This window comes from Lissotriton helveticus, chromosome 2_2 (genome assembly GCF_964261635.1).
Source record: "Lissotriton helveticus chromosome 2_2, aLisHel1.1, whole genome shotgun sequence".
Lineage (NCBI taxonomy): Eukaryota > Metazoa > Chordata > Amphibia > Caudata > Salamandridae > Lissotriton > Lissotriton helveticus.
Genome location: NC_136060.1, coordinates 482799390 through 482823725, shown reverse-complemented (window position 1 = coordinate 482823725; position 24336 = coordinate 482799390). Strand labels below are relative to the sequence as shown.

The following is a 24336-nucleotide window of genomic DNA, read 5'->3' as shown; positions in this document are numbered from 1 at the left end:
ACACAAACAAGCGTTTGCAATGCACTAGGTCTCACATTTGCGAGAGTTTGAGCTATTGGCATTGTAAATGACAATGCCTTTTATTTATGTGTTTTGAAAAGCTGCAAGCGGTGCATACACACGCAAATTTCTTACTTATAGTCCTTGCTTATGAAAAGCACAGCTGGCAGTAAAAGAGGCGTAGTTACTGCCAGCTGTGCTTCTCGTAAGCAATGACTGTAAGTACAAAGTGAGTATTTACGCACCACTTGCAGCTTTTTAAAATACATAAATGAAAGGCATTGGTATTTACAATGCCAATAGCTCAAACACTCGCAAATGCGAGACCTATTGCATTGCAAATGCTTGTATTAGCATGCCCGGGCCGATTTCTAATCTCAATCCAACCGTGCATGTGTCTTTTGGATTAGTTGCAGCTGAAACCAGTTTATGTTTATGTTTATTGGATTTGTATTTCGCACAAATACCCGAAGGTGTCTCGGCGCATAGGATTATCCAGTTGACATACATCATGCTAAAGGAGATCATTGGTCAAAGAGCCAGGTTTTCAATTGTTTCCGGAAAATTAAAAGTGTGGTGCTGGTCTTGATGGGGAAGGAAAGGGTGCTCCAGAGCCTCGCGGTGGCCACTAGGAAGCGTCTGTCTCCCTAGGTGACTGTTCTGGTGCGTGGGACTGGTAGGAGGCAGGTCCATGATGAACGAAGAGGCCTGTTGGGGGTATAGATCGCGAAAGCCTTTCTGAGAAATCGTGGTCCAGAATTGTGAATTGCTTTGTAGGTAATGCAAAGGGCCTTGAATTTTATGCGGCTTCTGACACGCAACCAATGGAGCTGACGTATGGCTGGCGAAACGGAATGGTGTTTGGGAATGGAGAGTTAAAACTCTAGCTGCCGCATTTTGGATAGATTGCAAGGGCTTTAAGTGGGCCAGGTCTCACCGGGTCTGAGCATTGGCAGTTTTTTTAAGGAGGCCTCGAAACGCCGTCTCTATCGGGCTCTTTTGTGCCCTGGCACGGGCTGCCCGTTTTTTTTTCGAGCGTTATAGGGGAAGGGAAATCCTTTAACAAGAGTAATTTTCTCTCTGAATTTCTCTTCTCTTTTCGGAACTCAGAAGCAGCAACATTTTCGTGGTGTCACCGGGCTTTATGTGGAAGATTAATTTTTCAATATTATATACAAGCCACAGTTGCTGCTTATTTATCCTATGCAACTAAGCCACGCCCTTAATTACAATGGCCACGCCACACAGACACACTTACACACACACACACACACACACATACAGTCTTTTTCATCCCCTTTAAAGCCCTGGCTGAAACACAAATATTTACACTTTGACAAATATTGTGATTCTGGGCAACTCATTTTGTATCACTTTAAAAATCGTTTTCTGTTATTGGTGTCAGTACCCCGATGCTGTAGCTGCCTGTGTCAGTAAAGAGCCCTCCTCTCGCGCTGACTGTGAATGCTTCTCACAACGTGCTCTCGAACCGCTGTAATACCTGTCCGTCCAGTCGCCTCCTCGCTTCCAGGGCGATCATAAACTTGCTGTATTCATTTGCCACAGTTCCAGTTCACTGGAGTCACATTCCACATGGTTCACACGTGTTGTCTTGGGCGGTGCTTGGCATTCACCAGGGTTACGTCACACGGCTCTCGTGCACTTCCTGAAGCTCGCCTGCTGTGAAGTGAGCCTTCGGTTTCGGTTTCATTTCTGGCTCCAGAGGCACCATGGCTGCCGCGAGCCCCCTGCACACCCTGAAGGCCGACGCCTCCTGCCCCATCTGCCTGGACTTTTACAGGGACCCGGTCATAGCTGAGTGTGGGCACAACTTCTGCCGCGCCTGCATCCTCGCGTGCCCCCCGGGGCCTGCCCAGGCCCTCCACTGCCCCCAGTGCAGAGTGGCCTCTGCCCGGGGGAGGCTCAGGCCGAACCGGCAGCTGCAGAGCATGGTGGAGTCGGTGAAGCAGCTCTCCCTGCAGGCAGAGAGGTCAGGGGAGGGGGGCCTGTGCCCGGAGCACGAGGAGAAGCTGAAACTCTTCTGCCAGGAGGACAAGAAGCTCATCTGTGTCATCTGCAGGGAGTCCAGAGACCACAGATCACACACTGCGCTCCCCATCAAGGAGGCAGCCATGGAGTACAAGGTAAGGAGCCCAGAGGCACCAGATCACACAGTGCACTCCCCTTAAAGGAGGCAGCCATGGAGCACTAGGTAAGAAACCCAGAGGCACCAGATCACACTGTGCGCCCCATAGGGGAGGCAGCCATGGAGTACAAGGTAAGGAGCCCAGAGGCACCAGATCACACAGTGCGACCCATAGAGGAGGCAGCCATGGAGCACTAGGTAAGGAGCACAGAGGCCACAGATCACACAGTGCGCCCCATAGAGGAGGCAGCCATGGAGTACAAGGTAAGGAGCCCAGAGGCACCAGATCACACAGTGCGACCCATAGAGGAGGCAGCCACTGTCTACAAGGTAAGGAGCCCAGAGGCACCAGATCACACAGTGCGCCCCATAGAGGAGGCAGCCATGGAGCACTAGGTAAGGAGCACAGAGGCCACAGATCACACAGTGCGCCCCATAGAGGAGGCAGCCATGGAGCACTAGGTAAGGAGCACAGAGGCCACAGATCACACAGTGCGCCCCATAGAGGAGGCAGCCATGGAGTACAAGGTAAGGAGCCCAGAGGCACCAGATCACACAGTGCGACCCATAGAGGAGGCAGCCATGGAGTACAAGGTAAGGAGCCCAGAGGCACCAGATCACACAGTGCGACCCATAGAGGAGGCAGCCATGGAGTACAAGGTAAGGAGCCCAGAGGCACCAGATCACACAGTGCGACCCATAGAGGAGGCAGCCATGGAGTACAAGGTAAGGAGCCCAGAGGCACCAGATCACACAGTGCGACCCATAGAGGAGGCAGCCATGGAGCACTAGGTAAGGAGCACAGAGGCACCAGATCACACAGTGCGACCCATAGAGGAGGCAGCCACTGTCTACAAGGTAAGGAGCCCAGAGGCACCAGATCACACAGTGCGTCCCATAGAGTAGGCAGCCATGGAGTACAAGGTAAGGAGCCCAGAGGCACCAGATCACACAGTGCGTCCCATAGAGTAGGCAGCCATGGAGTACAAGGTAAGGAGCCCAGAGGCACCAGATCACACAGTGCGACCCATAGAGGAGGCAGCCATGGAGTACAAGGTAAGGAGCCCAGAGGCACCAGATCACACAGTGCGACCCATAGAGGAGGCAGCCATGGAGCACTAGGTAAGGAGCACAGAGGCCACAGATCACACAGTGCGCCCCATAGAGGAGGCAGCCATGGAGAACAAGATAAGGGACCCAGGCAGAGACCATAGATCACACAGTGCGATCCCCATAAAGGAGGCAGCCATGGAGTACAAGGTAAGGAGCGCAGAGATCACACAGTGCGCCCCATAGAAGAGGCAGCCATGGAGTACAAGGTAAGGAGCCCAGAGGCCACAGATCACACAGTGCGCCCCATAGAAGAGGCAGCCATGGAGTACAAGGTAAGGAGCCCAGAGGCACCAGATCACACAGTGCGCCCCCCATAAAGGAGCAGACATTGAGTGTAAAGTAAGGATCCCAGAGACCCAAGATCACACAGTGCTCTCCCCATAACGGTAGGGTGACACAGAGAACAAGAGTCCAGGTGTACACAGCCTGATGGGTAAACAACTCGGGGAAGACAATGGCAGGGCACGGGGTGGGTGTTCACTGCTCTCCTGTCTCCCTCACTCTGGATTCTAGCTGACCACAAGTGCAGGCTACCTTTATCAGCCATCTTGTACAACCTCCCCATAAAGCAAATCCCAAATAGGATCTGCTGTGTCAACAGTCAAATCGTGACACACACACATCCTTACTCACTCAGCTGCACACACACTAAACACACACATGCAGCATCCACTCAATTGGATACAGTGAGAGGGTGCTGCCAGTTCTTTTTAGAGGTAGAGCCCGAAAGGTAACTGTCCTTATGCTGGTGCCGGTAGAAGGCCTGTCCTGCTGTATGGATACGTTGCTGCCTCCGCTGTCTGAGTCTGACTCATGGTACTGTATTGGATTGCAGAATTTATGTAATGCTTACCAACCCTATGTGTGACACTGAAGTGGTTGCCTACATGGTAATTAAATGGTGTGCGCAGGATGGAAAAAAGACCAGCAAATGACCGTAGAATTTTCAAAAAGTTCTTTATTAATCAGATTTGTAGATTGATTCAAAGACAAGGATTCAGCCAACGCGTTTCGTTCTCTTGGAGCACTTCGTCAGGGCTTCTCAGGGTAATCTCTCTTCTGAAGGAACAATAACATAGATTCGCGCGTGCGTCGTGAAAAAATTGGCATTCAACATGCACTGAGCGGGAACCAAATGACTTAAGGTGTTCTTTGTGGAACAGAATTCAAAAAGTGGTCAGTGTCCAATTCTCAGAAAAAGGGGTCCAATAAGGTTCATCCAAAAGGTAGATTTGTAATAAGTCTTAATAGGACAATAATTCATATAATGCCATTGGGCATTATACACGCAGAATTGCGGTCCCTCAGGGGCCCTAATTTGGCCTTGGGTTAATTCCCTTTATCACTCCAGAGTCACTGCCTGGAGCATCTACTACGGTGTGTGTCAGCGCGATTATTACACAGATTCAGCACACGCCTATATCGCCTGCAGAGCTTTTTTGGATGCTCTTTATTGAGAATCTTTATTTATCTTAATTTGATACAGATTATCAAGACTTCTTATCTCTCTAAGGAGCCTTACTGGATGCCTTTCACTGAGAATGGGACCGTGATTATTATATGAATAACGCCTACGGGTATTCGTTCGCGCTTTATAAATGTCAGTAATAAATAAATAAATTATTCTCACATTAAGACTTATTACAATTCTACCTTTTGGATGAACCTTATTGGACTCCTTTTTAGGTCTCGCTGGTACTGCATCCGAAAGGATGCGTCCAGCTGGAGACTTAAAGTTGCCGGTCTCGGGGGAATGAGGGACAAAATGGTGTTCCGAGCTTTTTTCCAGGATTTGGGTGCGCGAACGCTCACGTCGGCTCCGCCCACGCGTGCGCACACAGCCAGCCACCACACAGACTGAAACACACGCGCGCTGGTTACTTTCACTTTCCATCCCCCCCACCAGTCATCGGCTCTTTTTACACACGCACGCATGCATGCATGCATACATACACACACACAGACACACGCTCACACACAGGCACACACGCGCACAAACACACACACAGACACACTCGCACACACACAAGCGCGCGCGCACACATACCCCCCCCTCACACCCCACTCACCGAGTTCTTTTCGTGTGTCCCTCTCTCCCTCGGCAGGCAGCGGGTCATGCTCAGCAGCAGGCGGGGCTCTCCACGAGCACGGGAGCCCCGCTAGCTGACACGCAAATCTTCCGGCTGACGGGCACAGGAGCGCTTCAGCACAGGAGCGCGGGGTAGGCTCCCGTCTGCTTCCTGTCTTTTTGCGGCCCCGCCCACGTCCCAACACAGGTTGCCTGGCTTCCTGTTCAAGCCGGGCTGCGGCGGTGAGTTTTTATTATTTCATTTTCTGAGGAGCCTTCGCAAATTTCCTCCTTTTCTCGTTTGTTTCTGTAGACATTATCCAGAGTCTGTGTATGCTAATCTCATTTTTTAAAGAGAGAACCAAACGTTTTAGAGGCTATCCGAAGCCAAACGAGTTCACAAAACGTGCATGTAAAGAGGAGTGAATTTATTCAGCTGGTGTAAAAGTTCCAAATGTGTGCGAATTATTACTCTGCCAGAAATTAAAGCCCCAAGTAGCTTTCCTATTCTAGCAGGATGCTTTCTACATGCAGTATAGAATGTCGTGTTCCACAAAAGACAGATCTGGGGGTCAGAGGACAAGTAACCAGAACTGCATACTGAACAAACCTATCATAGCGCAAGTCTTACAATATTATTCAAGACTGAGCATCTGATTTAAACCTTTCTGATACAACATCACTCATTGAATCAAAACTCTTGGGCATACTGTGGTTCAGAGCAAAACACTTGTCTGCCACTTCTTCTGAGCGAAACACTTGTCTGTTGTTCCTACTTTCCAACAAATGAACAGATTAACTGACTTTATTCTCGGTCATCATTAATTGAAAGTCAACATGCCAAAATCATGCCAAGTGGTATGCTAGGTTACAAAAACCAGTAGCTACATTTTCCAGAAAAGTTACCACCCCAGGTTGCCTCATTGCTCTACACTTTAAGAGATGTACCAATTTTTCAACAGTGATGGACTGCTGCCTCGCACAAAGGGTGTACGGCTCTTTCATGCCTGTCCACACTGTATATAGTAAGGAAACATATGTATTCCTGTACAGCATCACAGTTCTATTAAGGCAACGCTTCAGCCACTTAAAAGTCTCTGAATCGCATCAGGGGATAGGTAGCACGCTACACAGTTGAGCTCTTTGTTGTAAGAGTGTCAATTTCACGAAGCCACACTTCTACATTCACTTTTTGGGGGCGGGGGGGGGTGTAATGTCAAATAAAACGAAATCTAACGTGTCAGGGAACATATTATATGCAAAAAAAGAGAGGCTAAATTAAAAAAAGTTAAACTAAAAAGTGCCCTGCATTGGAAGTAAAACCCTTATGCCCAATGGGGGCCAAATAGTGACCCTCTCTATGCCTTTGCTCAATTCAGGAGCAGAGAAGACTTTTTATCGAGCCTCTTTAATGGGTCTTAATGTGCACAGGCACAAATCTGAAATTAACAGGTTATTAAAATACATGGGATGGCAAGCATTCGACTCAGACAGCAAGGGAAAAGGACAACCCACATAGCTGCAAGAAGGGAGCACAATCAAGAAGGCACCAAAACCCCCATTACAAGAGGCTGTTGTGAAGTAGAGTACAAGGCTCAATTCATTTAAATACCCTCAAGTCGTCCCAAAAGATGGGCTAAATGAAGATCTGCTTTTGGTACTAGATCAGAGTCTATTTGAAAGAGAGCGGAAGGTTCAGACCAATGAATGCAATCTCTTGACGAGGTAGGACAAAGAAAGCAGAGCGTATATGCATTGTGAAGGAAACATGTCAAAAAGTGGCTCCAACCTACAGGGGCTTTTTTTAAAACAATAATTAAAAAAAAAAAGTCCAGAGTCCAGTAAAAACAAAATCTCAACAAATTGTCTGCAATGGTGAGGCTAGCAGGGCAGGTACTGCACCGACTAAGTTTGGTCTGCACCTATGGTGTTGAAAGTGGTGCTACTACCGTGTGCTGACAAAGGAGAAATCGTACAAGTACTTAATTTCCGTTTAGGTCTTTTTGTTTGAGTAGCAACTCGTTGCTAAACATTTGATATTGTACAGAGTGCTGATTGTTGACCTGAACGGAGACACCTATTTTGATCCCCCCCACATTCTCATTTACTGCCTACCACCTACAGGCCACGGGACTCCTCTTCTCTCCACATTGTGTGTGCCTGCGTGGAGGGATGAGTGGCGCTAGGTCTATCTCTGCAAGCATCTAAGTCGGCGTCACAAAGAACAAAGTCATCAGTGACACACACACACACACGTTTGCAGTCTGGTGCAAAGTACGATACTGCACAGCATGTTTACAGCTACAACGTCAGATAAAGTAGGCTTAATGACCATTTATAACTTGAAATTGAGAACCAGCAAAGGAGACAATTTTCCCGTGAGTTTACTGCATATAAACTAAAAATGCTCAATCAGAACATGTGCAACAGCTGTATCGAGAGAATCGACTTGAAATGAAAGAATGGTCTGAAAGGTTTTGTATGAACTGCAAACATAATATCGTCTGTTTTTACGTAGGCACATTTATCTGAAACAAGATTTATGTGAAGCACAGCGTGAACTCTTAACGGGTAACAGAAAATCTATACTTTTCTATTAGGATTAACAGATATTTAAATTACTATTTATATACCAATTAACAGCCAGCATTACAAAATGTTCGATCTATTAAGGCAGTTTATCCTCACGGAGGAAATTCCTGGCATACATTAAAGCAGAAAGACTGGTGAAGTGTCTGTGAAACGATGTCCCTTACCATTTGCTTTGCTTCGAATGGTAATATGGTAGAACCTACCCAAACACTCATTTTCTTCTTATTTAAATAGTCCCGTTCGGATATGCCCAGGTGTAATTGATTCTGTGTAAACACGGAGACTGATTTGTGGAGAAGTGTGGCTCAGGGGTTAGAGGTGGCAGACCCGGAAGCTGAGATCGGTCCTGGACCAGGGTTCAATTCCCCGCCCCGGCGGGTCTTGGGCTAAAAATTCCACGGACTCGATAATTCTCGCCCCGGTGCCTCCTCGACTCACGGGTTCACACTCTGCGACTCTGGGCAACAGCTTGCTTAATCTCCACAACGGCCCCTCGCGGCGGGATGCCTGACTTTCACCTTGTGGATACCCTGCTATCTCACAGGGGAATACCAGGAAGGGTTCCCTAAGCAAGCGCCGGGAAACCCACTGCCGGTAGCTGTGCGCTATATAAGCTCAACTACATTTACATTTACATTTACATTTAATGTTAAAGTTAACTTTACTATGGGAACGATTTTTGCTTCTGGTATTTTCCAACACTATTACACTAGTTTATGCCATTAAACTATTTTGCAGATTATGTTCCTAATCAAACCTCACTCTTGGATGAAAGTCGTATCCACTACTTTTACGAGAACTAAGCGTCCACATTTTGAGGAAAAAGTGGCCTGTGGGGAATGTACCCAAGGTGACACAAATGCGATCCCAAGATTAATCTCAAATACCATTCTGTTTCACTGGGAACAGAGGTCTGCTACAAAGAACAAAGAGCTACTTATTGAAAACGATCTGAAATAGAAGTAGGTCAAGAGGCTGGGGTTAGGGTCTGTTTTGTGTCAAAACACACAAATAAAACAAGCATTTGCAATGCAATGCAATAGGTCTCGCATTTACGCACGTTTGAGCTATTGGCATTGTAAATGACAAGGCCTTTTTGTAAATTATTTGGATTTTAAAACATAAAATAAAGGCATTGCCATTTACAATACCAATAGCTTAAACTCGCCTAAATGCGAGACCTATTGCATTGCAAATGCTTGTTCTGAGAATGGGACCCTGACCACTTTTTAGGTCTCGACTAAGCGCGCGGAAGCGCGTTCTCGCCGAGAACCTATTGTTGCCGTGTCTGCTTTCCAGGAGACAATCCTGGCCACGCGCATCGCCTTGGAGGCGATTTGAAACTGCCACGCGCACGCGAACGCGCGCTGTGGCCAGGCGCTGTCTCCTGGGAAGCTCAAAACACCACACACGCATGCGCATACACACAGACACACACACAAGCGCCCACGCACGCACATACATACAGAGACACACCCCCCCACACATACACACACACGCGCGCACACACACGAGTGCCCCCCCCTCTCCCCTGCCGTCGCGCACATGCATACACACACAAGCACACACACACGAGTGCACCGAGCCCCCCCCCCAGCCCTTTTCAACTTACCAGGTCAATTTTGAGGGACTCCGCTCTCCTTCTGGCGTCGCAAGACGCTTTCACTCCACCTGCCTCCTCTTCCGGTCCGGATGCAGCCCCGCCCCTGTCACAGGCGACTTTGCCTGACTTCCGGTGAGGCTGCGTAGAAAATAATGCTGGGCTCGTGAGTAACAGTGACTTACTTGTTAATTTTGCCGGGGACCATGAAGTAAAATTTCAGAATACAACATAGAGTACCCCATGGCAATTTTAATGCTGTTCCTTTTATCAACTGGGACGTATGATGGAGCCAGATGAGAGATACATGTATAAAAGAAATGTTCTTTTGAGTGTGTTCTCTCTCTTTTGATGTGATTCTTGTATATTTCGTTACAAGTATGATAGGAGACTAGCAACGGTGGGTGCTATAGGTGGACTGAAAAAGGCATCATTATGGAAAGTTTTTAGAATGCAAATGCTGTGAAATTAAGCTTACAGCGAGGGAAGAGGGCGTGGAAGAGAATGTATACCATTGCACCTAACCTTCCAGCTGCATTGGAACTACATCATTTTATGTAATTCTTGTGGTTTTGTCTTTACAATTGTTATTGTTGGATGTCCGTAGTTAACATGATATTTGAAATCAATGTTGAGGCTTACAGGACATGGCCCCGATTGTCACCAATGAATAATAATAGTATTTTTTACTCATGTGCCACATTCCACATATGTACAGTGTCCTGCGCAGGACGAAAACACTCCCATGCGGGAGCCCGAGATAAGGCAGCAGAAAAACAAGCCCTGTTTGCGGCTAACTCAACGGCCGAGGGCGCGTCTTGTGACGGGCGGCCAGCAAGGAGCCGCGTGATGCAAGGCCCGCCCCAGGGCGGCAGAACAGTATGTTCCGAAGGAGGCGCCCCCTTCTGCAAACATTGACTCGAGCGACAAGGAGCTGAGCACGAGGTACGATCCCTCCGGGGCACTCCTCCGCCGTGCACGGCACACAGCACAGCTGGGGAGCAGTGCTGCGAAGCCAGTGCCCCAGCACCTTCTGCACACGGACAGGAACGTGCAAGCCGACGTAGCATCGATGTGCACCCATGCGCACAGGCAGGAGTGTGCTTTCCGATGTGGCACCGAGTAGTACTGATGCACACAGGTAGTAATGTGCAGTGCAGTCCGATGTCGCACTAATGTACACAGGCGCAGATGTGCGGTCCGTGTAGCGGTGTAGATTTGCACCGATGTACACACTCAGGAATGTGCAGTCCGATATGGCATCCATTTGCACCAATGCACACCGGCAGAAGTGTGCAATCTGCTTGTGTCATTAATGTGCACCGATGCACACAGGCAGAAATGTACTATCAGATGTGGCATTGATTTGTACCTATGCACACCGGCAGGAGTGTGCAGTCTGTTATTGATTTGCACCGATGCGCACAGACAGGAGTGTGCAGTCTGCTTGTGTCATTGAATTACACCGATGCGCACAGGCAGGAGTGTGCACTCTGTGTCATTGATTTGCAACGATGCGCACAGGCAGGAGAGTGCACTCTGTGTCATTGATTTGCACCGATGCGCACAGGCAGGTGTGTGCAGTCTGATGTGTCATAGATTTGCACTGATGCGCACAGGCACAAGTGTGCAGGCGGTGTCATTGATTTGCATCAATGCACACACGCAGGAGTGTGCAGTCTGTCATTGATGTGCCCCGATGCACACAGGCAGGCGTGTGCAGTCTGATGTGTCATTGATTTGCACCGATGCGCACAGGCAGGAGTGTGCAGTCTGTCATTGATTTTCAAAGATGCACAGAGGCAGGAGTGTGCAGCCTGTCATTGATGTGCACCGATGCACACAGGCAGGAGTGTGCAGTCTCTTGTGTCATTGATGTGCACCGATGCACACACGAATGAGTGTGCAGTCTGTGCCATTGATGTGCACCGATGCACACAGGCAGGAGTGTGCAGTCTGATTGTGTCATTGATTTGAACCAATGCACACAGGCAGGAGTGTGCAGTCTGTGACATTTATTTGCACCGATGCACACAGGCAGGAGTGTGCAGTCGGTCTCCTTGATTTGCACCAATGCACACAGGCAGTCTGTGTCATTGATTTGCATCGATTCACACAGGCAGGAGTGTTCAGTATGTTTGTCATTCATGTGCACAGATGCACACAGGCAGGAGTGTGCAGTCTGCTTGTGTCATTGATTTGCACCAATGCGCACAAGCAGGAGTGTGCAGTCTGTGTCATTGATTTACACCAATGCACACAGGCAGGAGTGTGCAGTCTCTTGTGTCATTGATGTGCACCGATGCACACAGGAATGAGTGTGCAGTCTGTGCCATTGATGTGCTTACAGTCGGGATTGTGCAGCCTGATGTGTCATGGATATGTACGCTTGCTTACAGTTGGGACTTTGCATTCTGATGTGCTATACATATAGCAGAATTTCTGTTCCTCAAAGCAGATTCACCCACCACACCTATTCTGTACCTAATACCAAAAGTAAACAAGCATTGAAAATGCAATAGGTCTCGCAATAGAAGAGTTTGAAATTTTTCGTTTTGCAAATGGATGAGTGGCGTTGCGTGGATGAGTGGCGTTGTGTGGATGAGTGGCGTTGCGTGGATGAGTGGCGTTGCGTGGATGAGTGGCGTGTGTGAGTGGTGTTGCGTGTGTGAGTGGTGTTGCGTGTGTGAGTGGCGTTGCGTGTGTGAGTGGCGTTGCGTGTGTGAGTGGCGTTGCGTGTGTGAGTGGCATTGCGTGTGTGAGTGGCGTTGCGTGTGTGAGTGGCGTTGCGTGTGTGAGTGGCGTTGCGTGGATGAGTGGGGTTGGAATGCAATAGGTCTCGCATTAGAAAAGTTGTAGTTATTGGTCTTGTAAATGACATAATTTATTTATTTTTTCGTTGTTAAAATTGCTAAATTGATGGCTTTGTCATTTACAATGCCAATAGTTATAACTTTCGCGAATGTGACACCTATAGCATTTGGAATGCAACATGTTTTGTATTTACGTGACTTATATGGCAGCTCTGGTCGTTATGCTACATCTCTAGATAGTTTTATCTTTCGCAAATGTGACACCTATTGTAACACAATATGTGTTGTGAGGGTGAGTGAGGGTGAGGGGTTGAGGGTGAGGGGTTGAGGGTGAGTGAGGGTGAGTGAGAGTGAGGGTGAGTGAGGGGTTGAGGGTGAGGGGTTGAGGGTGAGTGAGGGTGAGTGAGGGTGAGTGAGAGTGAGGGTGAGTGAGGGGTTGAGGGTGAGGGGTTGAGGGTGAGTGAGGGTGAGGGTGAGGGGTTGAGGGTGAGTGAGGGTGAGGGGTTGAGGGTGAGTGAGGGTGAGGGTGAGGGTGGGTGAGGGTGAGTGAGGGTGAGTGAGGGTGAGGGGTTGAGGGTGAGTGAGGGTGAGTGAGGGTGAGTGAGGGTGAGGGGTTGAGGGTGAGTGAGGGTGAGGGGTTGAGGGTGAGTGAGGGTGAGGGGTTGAGGGTGAGTGAGGGTGAGTGAGGGTGAGGGGTTGAGGGTGAGTGAGGGTGAGGGGTTGAGGGTGAGTGAGGGTGAGGGTGAGGGGTTGAGGGTGAGTGAGGGTGAGGGTGAGGGTGGGTGAGGGTGGGTGAGGGGTTGAGCGTGAGTGAGGGTGAGGGTGAGTGAGGGTGAGGGCGGGTGAGGGTGAGGGGTTGAGGGTGAGTGAGGGTGAGTGAGGGTGAGTGAGGGTGAGTGAGAGTGAGTGAGGGTGAGTGAGGGTGAGTGAGGGTGAGTGAGGGTGAGTGAGGGTGAGTGAGGGGTTGAGGGTGAGTGAGGGTGAGGGTGAGTGAGGGTGAGTGAGGGTGAGGGTGAGTGAGGGTGAGGGGTTGAGGGTGAGTGAGGGTGAGGGGTTGAGGGTGAGTGAGGGTGAGTGAGGGTGAGTGAGGGTGAGGGGTTTAGCAATGGCAGCTGTTTTAGATGTTGCTAATTTGTTGTAGTAAATAAGTATGCAAAACAATGTATAATTTGTATATTAAATTTTAATGTTTAATACAGCATTTTTGAAAAAGTTGTTCTTTGTATGTAATAAAGTATTGTGAGAGTACTTGGTGCTTGGTGATGTGAGAGTGCTTAAAGGGTGGTGAACTGAGAGTGCTTGGAACATGAGTATGTGACAGTGCTTGAAGGCTGGTAATGTGAGAGTGCTACGAGAGGGCAAAAAGTGTTTTTTTTATTGGGGGTTGTGCGCCTCTCGAAAGAGGTGCAGTAACCCTATGTTTCTGCAAAGTTATTTTGGTGAATGCTCCTTTTAAAGCGTTGTTGTTTTAAATGTAATGCATGAGAAGTAAAGGGGGTAGCAAGTACATAAGCTACAGCTTCATTATAGTGGTATGCTTTTCCACGTAAAATGGGATGTACTTAAAAGTTGAAGTTTTTTTTCATATTTTTCTTTTGTATTTTTTGGCAGTAGGGAATGTGAGAATGCGTGGACGCTGTGAATGTGAGACTAATTTAATATTGGTGATGTCAGAGTGCTTGTAGCCTGGTGATGTGAAAGTGGAAAAAGTGTGGAAGCGGACAGTGGTTAGAGTAAGGCGATATGATAGTGCATGAAGCATGGTGATGTGGCATTGTTTGGAGGCTGGTGATGTGAGACAGGTTGGAGCCTGTTGATGTAAGAGTGCTGTCCGCATATTTGCTATTTGGAAAAGCATGTTGCAAAACGCAAGGGGTGTTAGGCGCCTGTCGACAAAGAGGGGTTTCAGGAATTTTTTTACCGATTTCATTGAAGTAAAAAGCAATTTCTGGGGCCGGCGAGATGCCACTTTACATCAGCTTGGAGCAAACGTATTTGGCATGCACCTCTTATTGAAAAAAGCGATTACATTCACTCCGCATGCACGCCCTTGAATTGTTTAAACGTAGAGTGCAAAAAACGACACGGGAGGCCTAAAAGTCTTTGTTGTATTGGGGAATGTGGCCCTCTGGAGAAAGAGGTGCAGTAAACCGGGCAAAAGCGAGACGGCAGTTTACCGACAGTCAGACGCCACTTCATTGCAGGTCACGGCGGGAGTGCTAAGGGAGACTGATTACTTTGAAAAATAAAGACGTGTGCACGGCCTGGGCCTACTTGTGACTATCTTTGCGTAAAAGCAATTTCTGGGGCCGGCGAGATGCCACTTTACATCAGCTTGTAGCAAACGTATTTAGCATGCAAAAGGCGATTACATTCACTCGCATGCACGCTTTAGAAATGTTTAAACGTCTTATTGTAACAAGCTTCTATGATCTGTGACACGGCGGGCAGGGGAGGGGGCGGAGCGGGGAGAGGGGAGAGGTGCGACACGGCAGGCAGGGGAGGAGAGTAGGAGGAGGAGGGGGGAGGAGAGTAGGGGAGGCACGGCCTAGCCTGTATTGGGGAATGTGGCCCTCTGGAGAAAGAGGTGCAGTAAACCGGGCAAAAGCGAGACGGCAGTTTACCGACAGTCAGACGCCACTTCATTGCAGATCACGGCGGGAGTGCTAAGGGAGACTGATTACTTTGAAAAATAAAGACGTGTGCACGGCCTGGGCCTACTTGTGACTATCTTTGCGTAAAAGCAATTTCTGGGGCCGGCGAGATGCCACTTTACATCAGCTTGTAGCAAACGTATTTAGCATGCAAAAGGCGATTACATTCACTCGCATGCACGCTTTAGAAATGTTTAAACGTCTTATTGTAACAAGCTTCTATGATCTGTGACACGGCGGGCAGGGGAGGGGGCGGAGCGGGGAGAGGGGAGAGGTGCGACACGGCAGGCAGGGGAGGAGAGTAGGAGGAGGAGGGGGGAGGAGAGTAGGGGAGGCACGGCCTAGCGGCCGTGCGCTTGAAAGTAGATAAACAAGCTTACGGCGGGCAGGGGAGGGGGCGGAGCGGGGAGAGGGTGTGAAAACAGCAGGGGCCTGGAGTGCGGCTGAGGGAACTGATGTGCACGCGCTTTTAAGCTCAATGCACATGCGCATTGAGCTTAAAAGTCACGGGCACTGCAAGGAATCGCCACGATTCCTTGCAAGTTAGTTAAAGAGTGGTTAAGCCGCAATAGTCTCGCAAGCTCAATGCGCATGCGCATCGACAGGCGAGACCTAAAAATTTGAACAAACCAGCAGGCTGTCCAATCATCTTGGTAATAGGCAGTCTGTTCGAAAATACTTCTAAATACCTTGATTACTTTCCTCAGGATTTAATCAGGAATTTGTCATCTTATATTCAAGACACCGGGGATTTTTTAAAGAAGGTTTATGGCATCAACAGGGAGGAAGATTACATCCTGATGACTCTGGATGTATCCTTCCCATACACAAGCATCTCCCATCCTGATGGAATAAGAGTGGTAGAGTACTTTTTGAGCTCTAGACCCGTAACTTTATACGAACACACTGAGATGCTTCTCAGTATGATACGTTGCTGTCTGCACAATAACATTTTTAGGTCTCGTGGCGTTAACCACGCGAAGCGCGGTCTCGCCAGAGACCTATTGTCAGCGACTCTGCTTTCCAGGAGACAAGACTGGCCACGCGCATGTGAAAAAGTCGGAATTGAGCGGGCCACACGCACGCGAACGCACGTTCCATTGAGCAGCTTATGGTTCCCTTCCAATGCGTGCTTAGAGAGACAGTGCTTTTACTTTGTTTAAGTTTCGTTTTTACTGCTGTCCAGATGGCTCTGGGAGTGCGCTGTTAGAGCGACAGTGTTGCCACGCGCACGCGAACGCGCGTTCCATTGAGCGGCTTATGGTTCCCTCCCAATGCGTGCTTAGATAGACAGTGCTTTCACTTTGTTTAAGTTTCGTTTTTACTGCTGTCCAGATGGCTCTGGGAGTGCGCGGTTAGAGCGACAGTGTTGCCAGCTTTCATTTTCTTTGCACACAAGCAGAGACATACACATACGCACACACTAGCGCACATACACGCACGCATACACACGAACGCACAGAGACCCCCCCCCCGCCGCACACACACAAGAGCGCGCGCACACACACACACACGAGCGCACACACAGACAGCAGCGCACAGAGAAACCCCCCTCCCCCGCCGCCACCCCCCACTTCAACTAAGCCCCACTCACCTCACTCCGGACTTCAGCCGCCACCGCGGGGCTCTCCCTCGGGCATGGAAGCCCCGCGTCACCACTGCTCCTCTGGCCGGGCACTCCGTGGGCGCGGGCTTCCAGAAGAAACGGAAGTCCAGCCCCACGGCGGGTTTCAGCAGTGCACGCGCACGTCTATTCCTGCTTCCGCTCATTCCGCTCTCTCGCCCTGGGGTCGCATATCTGGTATGGGTTTGACCTTTTTTTTACAATAGCGATCGTTTTTTTATTGTTATTGTTATTTGCGTCAGCCCCGTGCGTAAGGTGCATCATCAGAGCTGTGTGAATAATAACAGCTGTGAGCCCGTACGTGAAGTGCACCATCAGAGCTGTGTGAATAATAACTGCGGCAGCCCCGTGCGTGAGGTGCATCATCCACATTGCTCAGGTCACCCAAATTCCTGCATTCTCTACCACACTGCTTTCAAAAACAGCATACTCTTGCACACACTCTCACTGCTCACCAATTCAAAGTTTGCTAAAATGTTATGCACCACATTGTTATACACAATGCCAATAACTCAAACTTTAATGCTGCGAGACCTATTGCATTGTAAATGCTTGTTTAATTCTGTTGCACAAAGAACACCTTAAGTCATTTGGTTCCCGCTCAGTGCATGTTGAATGCGAATTTTTTCACGACGCATGCAAATCTATGTTATTGTTCCTTCAGAAGGGAGATTACTTTGAAAAGCCCTGATGAAGTTCTCCGATAGAGAACGACACGCGTTGGCTGAATCTTTGTCTTTGAATCAATCTACAAATCTGATTAATAAAGAACTTTTTGAAAATTCTACAGTCATTTGCGGGACATTTTTCCATCCTGCACGCACCATTTAATTATCTGTTAAGTATCTGGAGCACAGTGACGGTTGGTGTCAGGGTTTGTTGCATGGGATCAATTCAGAAGATGAAACTGGTATAGAGGTGCAGGAACGACAGTCCACCGCCATCTCTGTCTTCTTGTTTGCCTACATGGGTAGCACGCTATAACGTGTAGGGTGTGTTGTTGGAAGGATGTTGTCTTTGTTTTGATCCTATGCGGGAAGTGTTTCCACATCATGTGCGAGGACCGCCAAGGTGTAGTTATTGTATGTGATGCAGCGCGTACAGTGTGTGGATGAAGTGTGAGAGACAGACGCTCAGTTTATAGTTTTCAGTATGATGGCAGCTTTGAAAAGCTCTGCAGATCCCTTTATGGTATTGTCTGCTTAGCTGGGTACTGCACTGGGTTGTCCAAACTAAGATTGTGTGTATAGTTCTGGTCCTGAGTAGTCACATGGTACTCTTTTCGTAACAAACAGCATTTCTCTGCTCTCCTGTGGGTGTTCCCTTCTTAACTCATTCTCTACACTTCTCTTCCATGTAAAGTGCGTCTGTGATCTATGCGTGTGTGTACATATAACAGTCAAAGTATTAGCTGGTGCTGTGCTTCCCAAAAGTTTTAGAACCACAACCCAATTTTTAGAACGATAAACTTTCATTACTCACACTACCTTTAAGGGACATTAGGAGTGAGATTATTTTATGTAACTAAGCAGTGTGTAGTACCATACCGTCAGACCGAGCACATTTCCCATTGCAATGGCCACTAAATTTGCACAGACATACATTTTTACTGATAAAACTATATTGCACACAAATGACAAGATGTGGAAATTGGATTTGAGTGAATATTTATCATTTGTTTATCACCAAGGTAAAGTGTCTTGATTTGCTTTGATTCTATAAAAATCTTTGTTTGCATCACACTTCAGAATGACAAAAAAAAAATGTGCTTCATTTTTGCCTTCCTGACTGCTGAATGGGTACGGTTTATTTACAGGTATTTACATTTTCTTGTGTCACAAAAATGACATTGTACCGCCTTTCCCTTCACACCACCTGTACCCCAGTGAGATTGTCACATAATTCACTTTACTTTTCTTTCTCTGACTGCAAAGTGACAGTAGTTTGTAAACTCCAATTCCCATGTTAAGAAAATAAGCAGGAATTTGTCAGGAGACATGGCCTGACTTTTGACCGCTGTCTTTGAAGTGCAGCAAATGTGACAGATAAATACAGAATTTAAAGGCATCTTTATTTATTGCTTGGACTTTCATAACCCACCAAAACATCGGCAGCCGACCCACCCATGGGTCACGACCCACAGTTTGGGAAACACTGTGCTAGTGCATAGGCACCTTTGTTTGTGTTCCTTTTTTCCAGATAGCACACCTAACTGTGCAGGTGCAAACTTTCACCCCATGTCTTTTCCACTCTGCAGGATGAACTCCAGAGCTGGCTTCGTCTTCTGATGAAAGAGAAGGAAGGATTCATGGCATCCAAGCAGAAAGTGGAAGAGGAATTTAAAGCTATAAAGGTGAGATGATACTACTACGTCAATGTAGGCATGTGTGCGTCTGTGTGCATCTCTGTGTATGTGGCGGCATGGTTGTTGTTGGCTGTGTTTTGTGGCTGCTGCTTATTGGAGCTGTCTGGAAACTTCTAACTCACTCCTGAACTAATGTCTCAACAAGAGCCCTAGAAGGACATGGCTTCTCTGTGTTTATTAGGGCTGTCTAGAGAGAGTTCCAACTCATACACCAACTAATGTCTCAACAAGAGCCCTTGAAGGACTTTGCTTCTCAGTGAATGTCTTCATGTTTTTTATTGGTCCAGAACATCATCACTTTCTGATTGGATGTTGAATTGTCTATGCATTCCCCTAAGAGAGTGCCTGTCTTGTGTGGCATTCACAGTTGGATTTGGTGCTACACAAAAAGCAATGTGGCAGTCGTACTAATTTCCCCCCAGCAACTTAACGGAACCCTCCCTAGTGCCTTATCATCTCTGATCACTCCACTCCACTACTATATAACTGAACTACCCTTTCACCTTACCCTTCTGCACTACCAAGGAACCACACTACCACCTCCAGCGGTACGCTTTTAATAATGGGGAATGGGTGTACAATGCTGCGTTGACATAACTGTGTTGGTGTAGTACCATACAGTCAGGTTGTATAGTGTGGTGCAGGAGGTGAGAGTGCCAAGCATGTGGTTAAAGCGTAGTGCTGGAAGTGGTAGTGGGGTGCCTTGGTAGTGTGGAAGGATAAGGTGGAAATGTAGTACTGTGTACTATACTATAAATTACACTGTTTTAGGGTGTGGTATTATACACATGCACAAATCTACCATCCCTACATGAGTAGATAAGGATCATTCGGTCCTGATGATATGCTGTGATCCTTTGGACTATAATATGCATGAAACACGTTGACCCTTTTTTCTTTTAACACATACCAGCTAGGGCCTGAGAGGTCCATCATACCCTGCTCTTGCCTTGATTTTCTAGTTTTTTAAATCATAACTAAGGAACGTTGTGAATAAAGAATCTTTGGTATTCCTGTTTTTTATTTTTGCACACCCTCCCTCTACTTCTACTTAGACACTTTTACCACACGCCCCACCACTCCACTCAACTAACATCTGCAAAAAGAAAAGACCTCCAGCAAAGAGCCCCCCAGTGGGGCCCATTGGGCATTGCAGCGGCAGCCCAACAAGGAGCTGCTCGATGATGAAGCATGACACCCTTTGGGGGTGTGTAAGGTTCCTAGCTCCTAAAATGAGAACCCCCCTTATGTACAAATCCAGAGCTCCCTTACGCCCATAGGAACTGCATACTTTTTGCTTCACTGTATTCGAATAGACATTCGAATCGACCTTGTGCACGAGACAACCTTGTGCTCAACTCCCCGCGATTAAATGGAGGCCTCCACTGCAAAATCTGACTGTGTTAACAAAACTTAATTTCATATTTGAAAGTGGTTCCTCAATTAATATAATTGAACTTAAACAGTTTACCAATTTGGTATTGTTCTGATATATTACAGCGGCTCGTCTTGTATGGGTCTCTCAAATATTTGCTCATCGACCAGCAGAATCGACGACTAACTTATCCTTCCTCCTGACAGAACAAGTTGGTGGTTGCGAGGCAGAGAACTGTGGCTGAATTTCAACGACTCTATCAGCTACTGAAAGCACAAGAGCAGGCCATGCTCAAGAGACTGGCGGAGATGGACAGGAAAGTCACCATGTCCGAGAACGCGAAGGTGGCCAAACTATCAGGTCAAATATCACCTCTCGATGCCCTGATCAAGGAGATCCAGGCGAAGTGTCGGCAGTCAGCAGAGGGCTTCCTGCAGGTGAGGATCTCGTGGGGGAGCACAATGTGTGAAGTTTGTGCTGTTCAGCGTGTAATCTGGGAACAAGGCTGGAGTATTGTACCAGTTTTGTTAAAAATGTATGAACAGCACACTTGCAGATTTACTAATTTTTCACACAACGCAGCAAGGCAATTTGCTGCGTTGCACTACATGAAATGGAGAGCAGAAATGATTGATTGATTGATTTTGAGTTTTGTAAAGCGCACTTCTACCCTGAGGCCTCGTAGCGCTTAGGACGGATGAATGGGGCAGTCATCGGATTGTGCAAGTTACTGGAAGAGGAAGGTTTTCAAACGTTTGCGGAACTTGAGTAGATCTGGGTGAGGGGCATGGAGTTCCAACAGGAGGCGGCGTTCCAAGAGACCGAACGCCCCCCCCACCCCCATCTAGCTCGTTTAATTTTCAGAGTTACTGACAAGAAGGTGGCACTGGAGCGTAGATTTCTTGGTGGTTGGTAAGGGGTAATTAGGGTGCAGGTTAGAGGTGGGCCCGCGTGCCACATGGCTTTGTGGCCTATACACATCGCCTTAAATTGGATCCGGGCCTGTATGGGCAGCCAATGGAGAGATTTCAGGGCAGAAATGTGTCATATCTACTAAGATATGGCACACTTCTCCTGCGTCCTAGCACTCAAGCCACTGTGTGTAGCGTAAAGCCAAGGCAGGCACCCTTGTGTCATGCTGAAAGGGTGCCTGCAATACAGGCAGGACGGTTTTTGTGCAGGAAGGAATGCCATCACAATGCAATAAAGAACCAGATTACTCACGGTTCGGAAAAATCACGCCTTCAGTACTTTTGAATGCGTAAGTAGATGTTTCAAAATGAAGTGGTATTACAGCATGGGTCCTCGCAGGGGGCGGTAACTGAGCATCACTTGTGCTTTAAAGTCAGCCGCCCGCGTTGCCTAGGTCGTGCCCGTCTACAGGTCCTTGAAACATCTACGTACGCATTCAGAAGTATTGAAGGCGTGATTTTTCCGAACCTTGAGTAATCTGGTTCCTTACGTCCTACCTTCAGCCCCACCATCTTCCAAAGGGCACTGCTCATGAAGACTAATCAGGATAGTTAGAGACAGAGTACGTAGCTACACAGCCAATGAGTGCCGTGCAGCCAAGGGTTTAAATATTACCCAACAACTTAAGTATTTTTTGAAAAAAACTTTTTGTATTATTTCATAAGAAAAATGGCATCAAATAGACACTCCATCACAACAGTTAGTACAAAAACGTGAAAGAATATATACAAATATATACAAAAATGGCATCAAATAGACACTCCATCACAACAGTTAGTACAAAAACGTGAAAGAATATATACAAATATATACAAAAATGTCACAGTAAAGGCAACATACACTTAAAGAAATAATGAAAAAACATATAATCAAATTATTATGATGACACTAACTATTGTCTGCGATATGAATTCAAAAGCACATGGTTGCAAGTTGAACACTTTTTTACAGATCATTAAAGAAATAAAACCAGTCCTTTGGTAACAAAACCTGTGAACAGGGCGGAACTGAGATGGAATAGCCTGCCTGTCACACAACACCTGTGAATAGTGAATTGTAAGAAATTGCAGATAGGGCCCACGAGAGTGGTATGAATTTGTCCCTATCTGCACCCTTAGTTCTTGACACAGGCTGGGGGTCAACGCGTTTCGAACCTTGTTTAGTCTAGGTTCTCCTCAGGACGGGGACTGGGTGAAGATGTACCTAAAAAGGAATTTAGGGAGGGTGTCAGCAGCTGTATAGAGAGTATATATTTCTGACAAGGTAGTGCTCAGACTAGCTACCCATGAATAAATAAGATTACCTTCTCAGCCAACACATTGGCTGCGTGGAGAGAAGGGGAAGGACCACTGGAATTATTCTGCAAAGACAAGAGTGGAGGCTATCAATGTATGCGTGTCAAGAGGTACATCACGCATGGACGGGTTGAACAAATTAGCAAAATACCTGAATGTGGTGTCAAAGATGCCGAAATCAGGGGCGCCCAAGGCGATCTGTATTAATCAGCGAGGACTCACATTCTCTTTTCTGTGTATTTTTAGGATGGAGAAGGCTGGGGAGTAAAAGTACAGGGTTGACAAGTTCAAACTCCGAAGCGAAAAGGTTAGCGCTTCAAAAATTCAAGCAAGGGTTTGAAAGCAGAAACGTTTCCTACCTGCACAAGATGTGCGCTGTACGAAGGAAACGGGCCACAGTCTGTTTTGGAGCGTCTGGGCGGGAATCAATCTCTCGCTGTCAACTATGGACAAACAAAGTCCGTGAGATGATTGATATGAAGCACTGACTATGCCGCATTAGGAGTAGGAATTGAAAAAGGCGGCAGTTGACTTACTTCAAACCTTCTAAGATTGGAGTCCGCGGTTGTTAGTGTCTGCCGGTCGGGTCAGATTCGTAAGTCGGCGCCGCCCTACTGAAAGCTACTTAAAGGCACGGCAGCATTAGCGAGTGAATGTGGTGCAAAGGATCATGGTCCTTGCAGTCCATAGAGTTTAGGGGATTATCGATTATGAAAAATGCAGGGAACATGGTGATGTTTGCATGTCTGGATGACTCGGGTGTCAGAGTGTGTATAGGTTACCCACGTGTGATTGGCTAACTGTGGAAAAATAATCCAGCAACTCATTGCCCGTTCCAAACACGAAGGGATAAAGAAAAAATAAATAAATAAAAGGAAAAATACACTCTATGTGCATCATTTCTCTTAATATGACATAGCTCAAGCATTTCAAAAATTCGAAACAGTAATGGATAATGGCCCCTGTACACTATGGAGATTGTCATTCAGAAAGCAGGTGTTGCTCTACCCGTCTAGCCCCATGATAATTTCAGTGGGAAAAAGTGAAACACAAGAATGACAGCAAAACGAGTGAAAGCCATAGTTAGAGTAAGGTACAAAGACTGCAGCCACAGTCTCACAGCTCAAAGCAGGTCCATTCAAGTTGCACATACAGTACAAGAGCTATTCGGGAGGGTTAAGGTCCCAAGTTGGAAAGTTCAGACATTTCATTTAATCCTGTGTTGGAAGTGTCAAATTTTAAAATGAGATACGCTTCTTTTTGTGACAAGCGTACATCTGGGTCACCACTGCCACCTCGGATCACTGCCAGAACGGTCCATCGCATGTCATTCACTGTGTGTTTCTGTTGTAGGAAATGGGCCACCAAGGGTGCCGTAAGAATCTTATTGTTTACACGGGACCTGTGTTGTATAATTCTCTGGCGCACCTCCTGTGTGGTCTTGCCGATGTACAGCTTTTTGCAGGGGCACTGGATGGCATACACAGTATACTTGGTCTTACAGTTGGTGTGTTCTTCGTGGCGCCAGAATTTGTTCCCATCAGTGAAAAGTGAGCCTTCCATTGTGATGTGGCAAACAGTGCACGTACCGCATTTGCGATGTCCCCTAACTGGTGTTGACCCGAAGATGGTACTCTGGGTGTCTTTTTTGGCCGGCGGCCTAGTAGAAGTGATCATCTGGCCTATACTCCGATTCTTCTTTAGGGCAAACAATGGTGT

At 47.4% G+C, this 24336-nt stretch overlaps 1 protein-coding gene across 2 annotated transcripts in view; it reads left to right on the top strand.

Annotated features, from left to right (window-relative positions):
- The first annotated feature begins 1680 nt into the window (after positions 1–1680).
- The window catches only part of LOC144821550 (E3 ubiquitin-protein ligase TRIM7-like), a 249905-nt gene continuing 227249 nt past the window's right edge, over positions 1681–24336 (top strand). For both annotated transcript variants that reach the window (XR_013608380.1, XM_078678725.1), the window contains exons 1-3: positions 1681–2144; positions 18868–18963; positions 20557–20787. Coding sequence is in view for 1 of the 2 variants with exons in the window: in XM_078678725.1 (XP_078534851.1) it covers positions 1731–2144; positions 18868–18963; positions 20557–20787 (741 nt within the window). In the remaining variant the exon portion in view is untranslated. The remainder of the gene's footprint in view (positions 2145–18867; positions 18964–20556; positions 20788–24336) is intronic.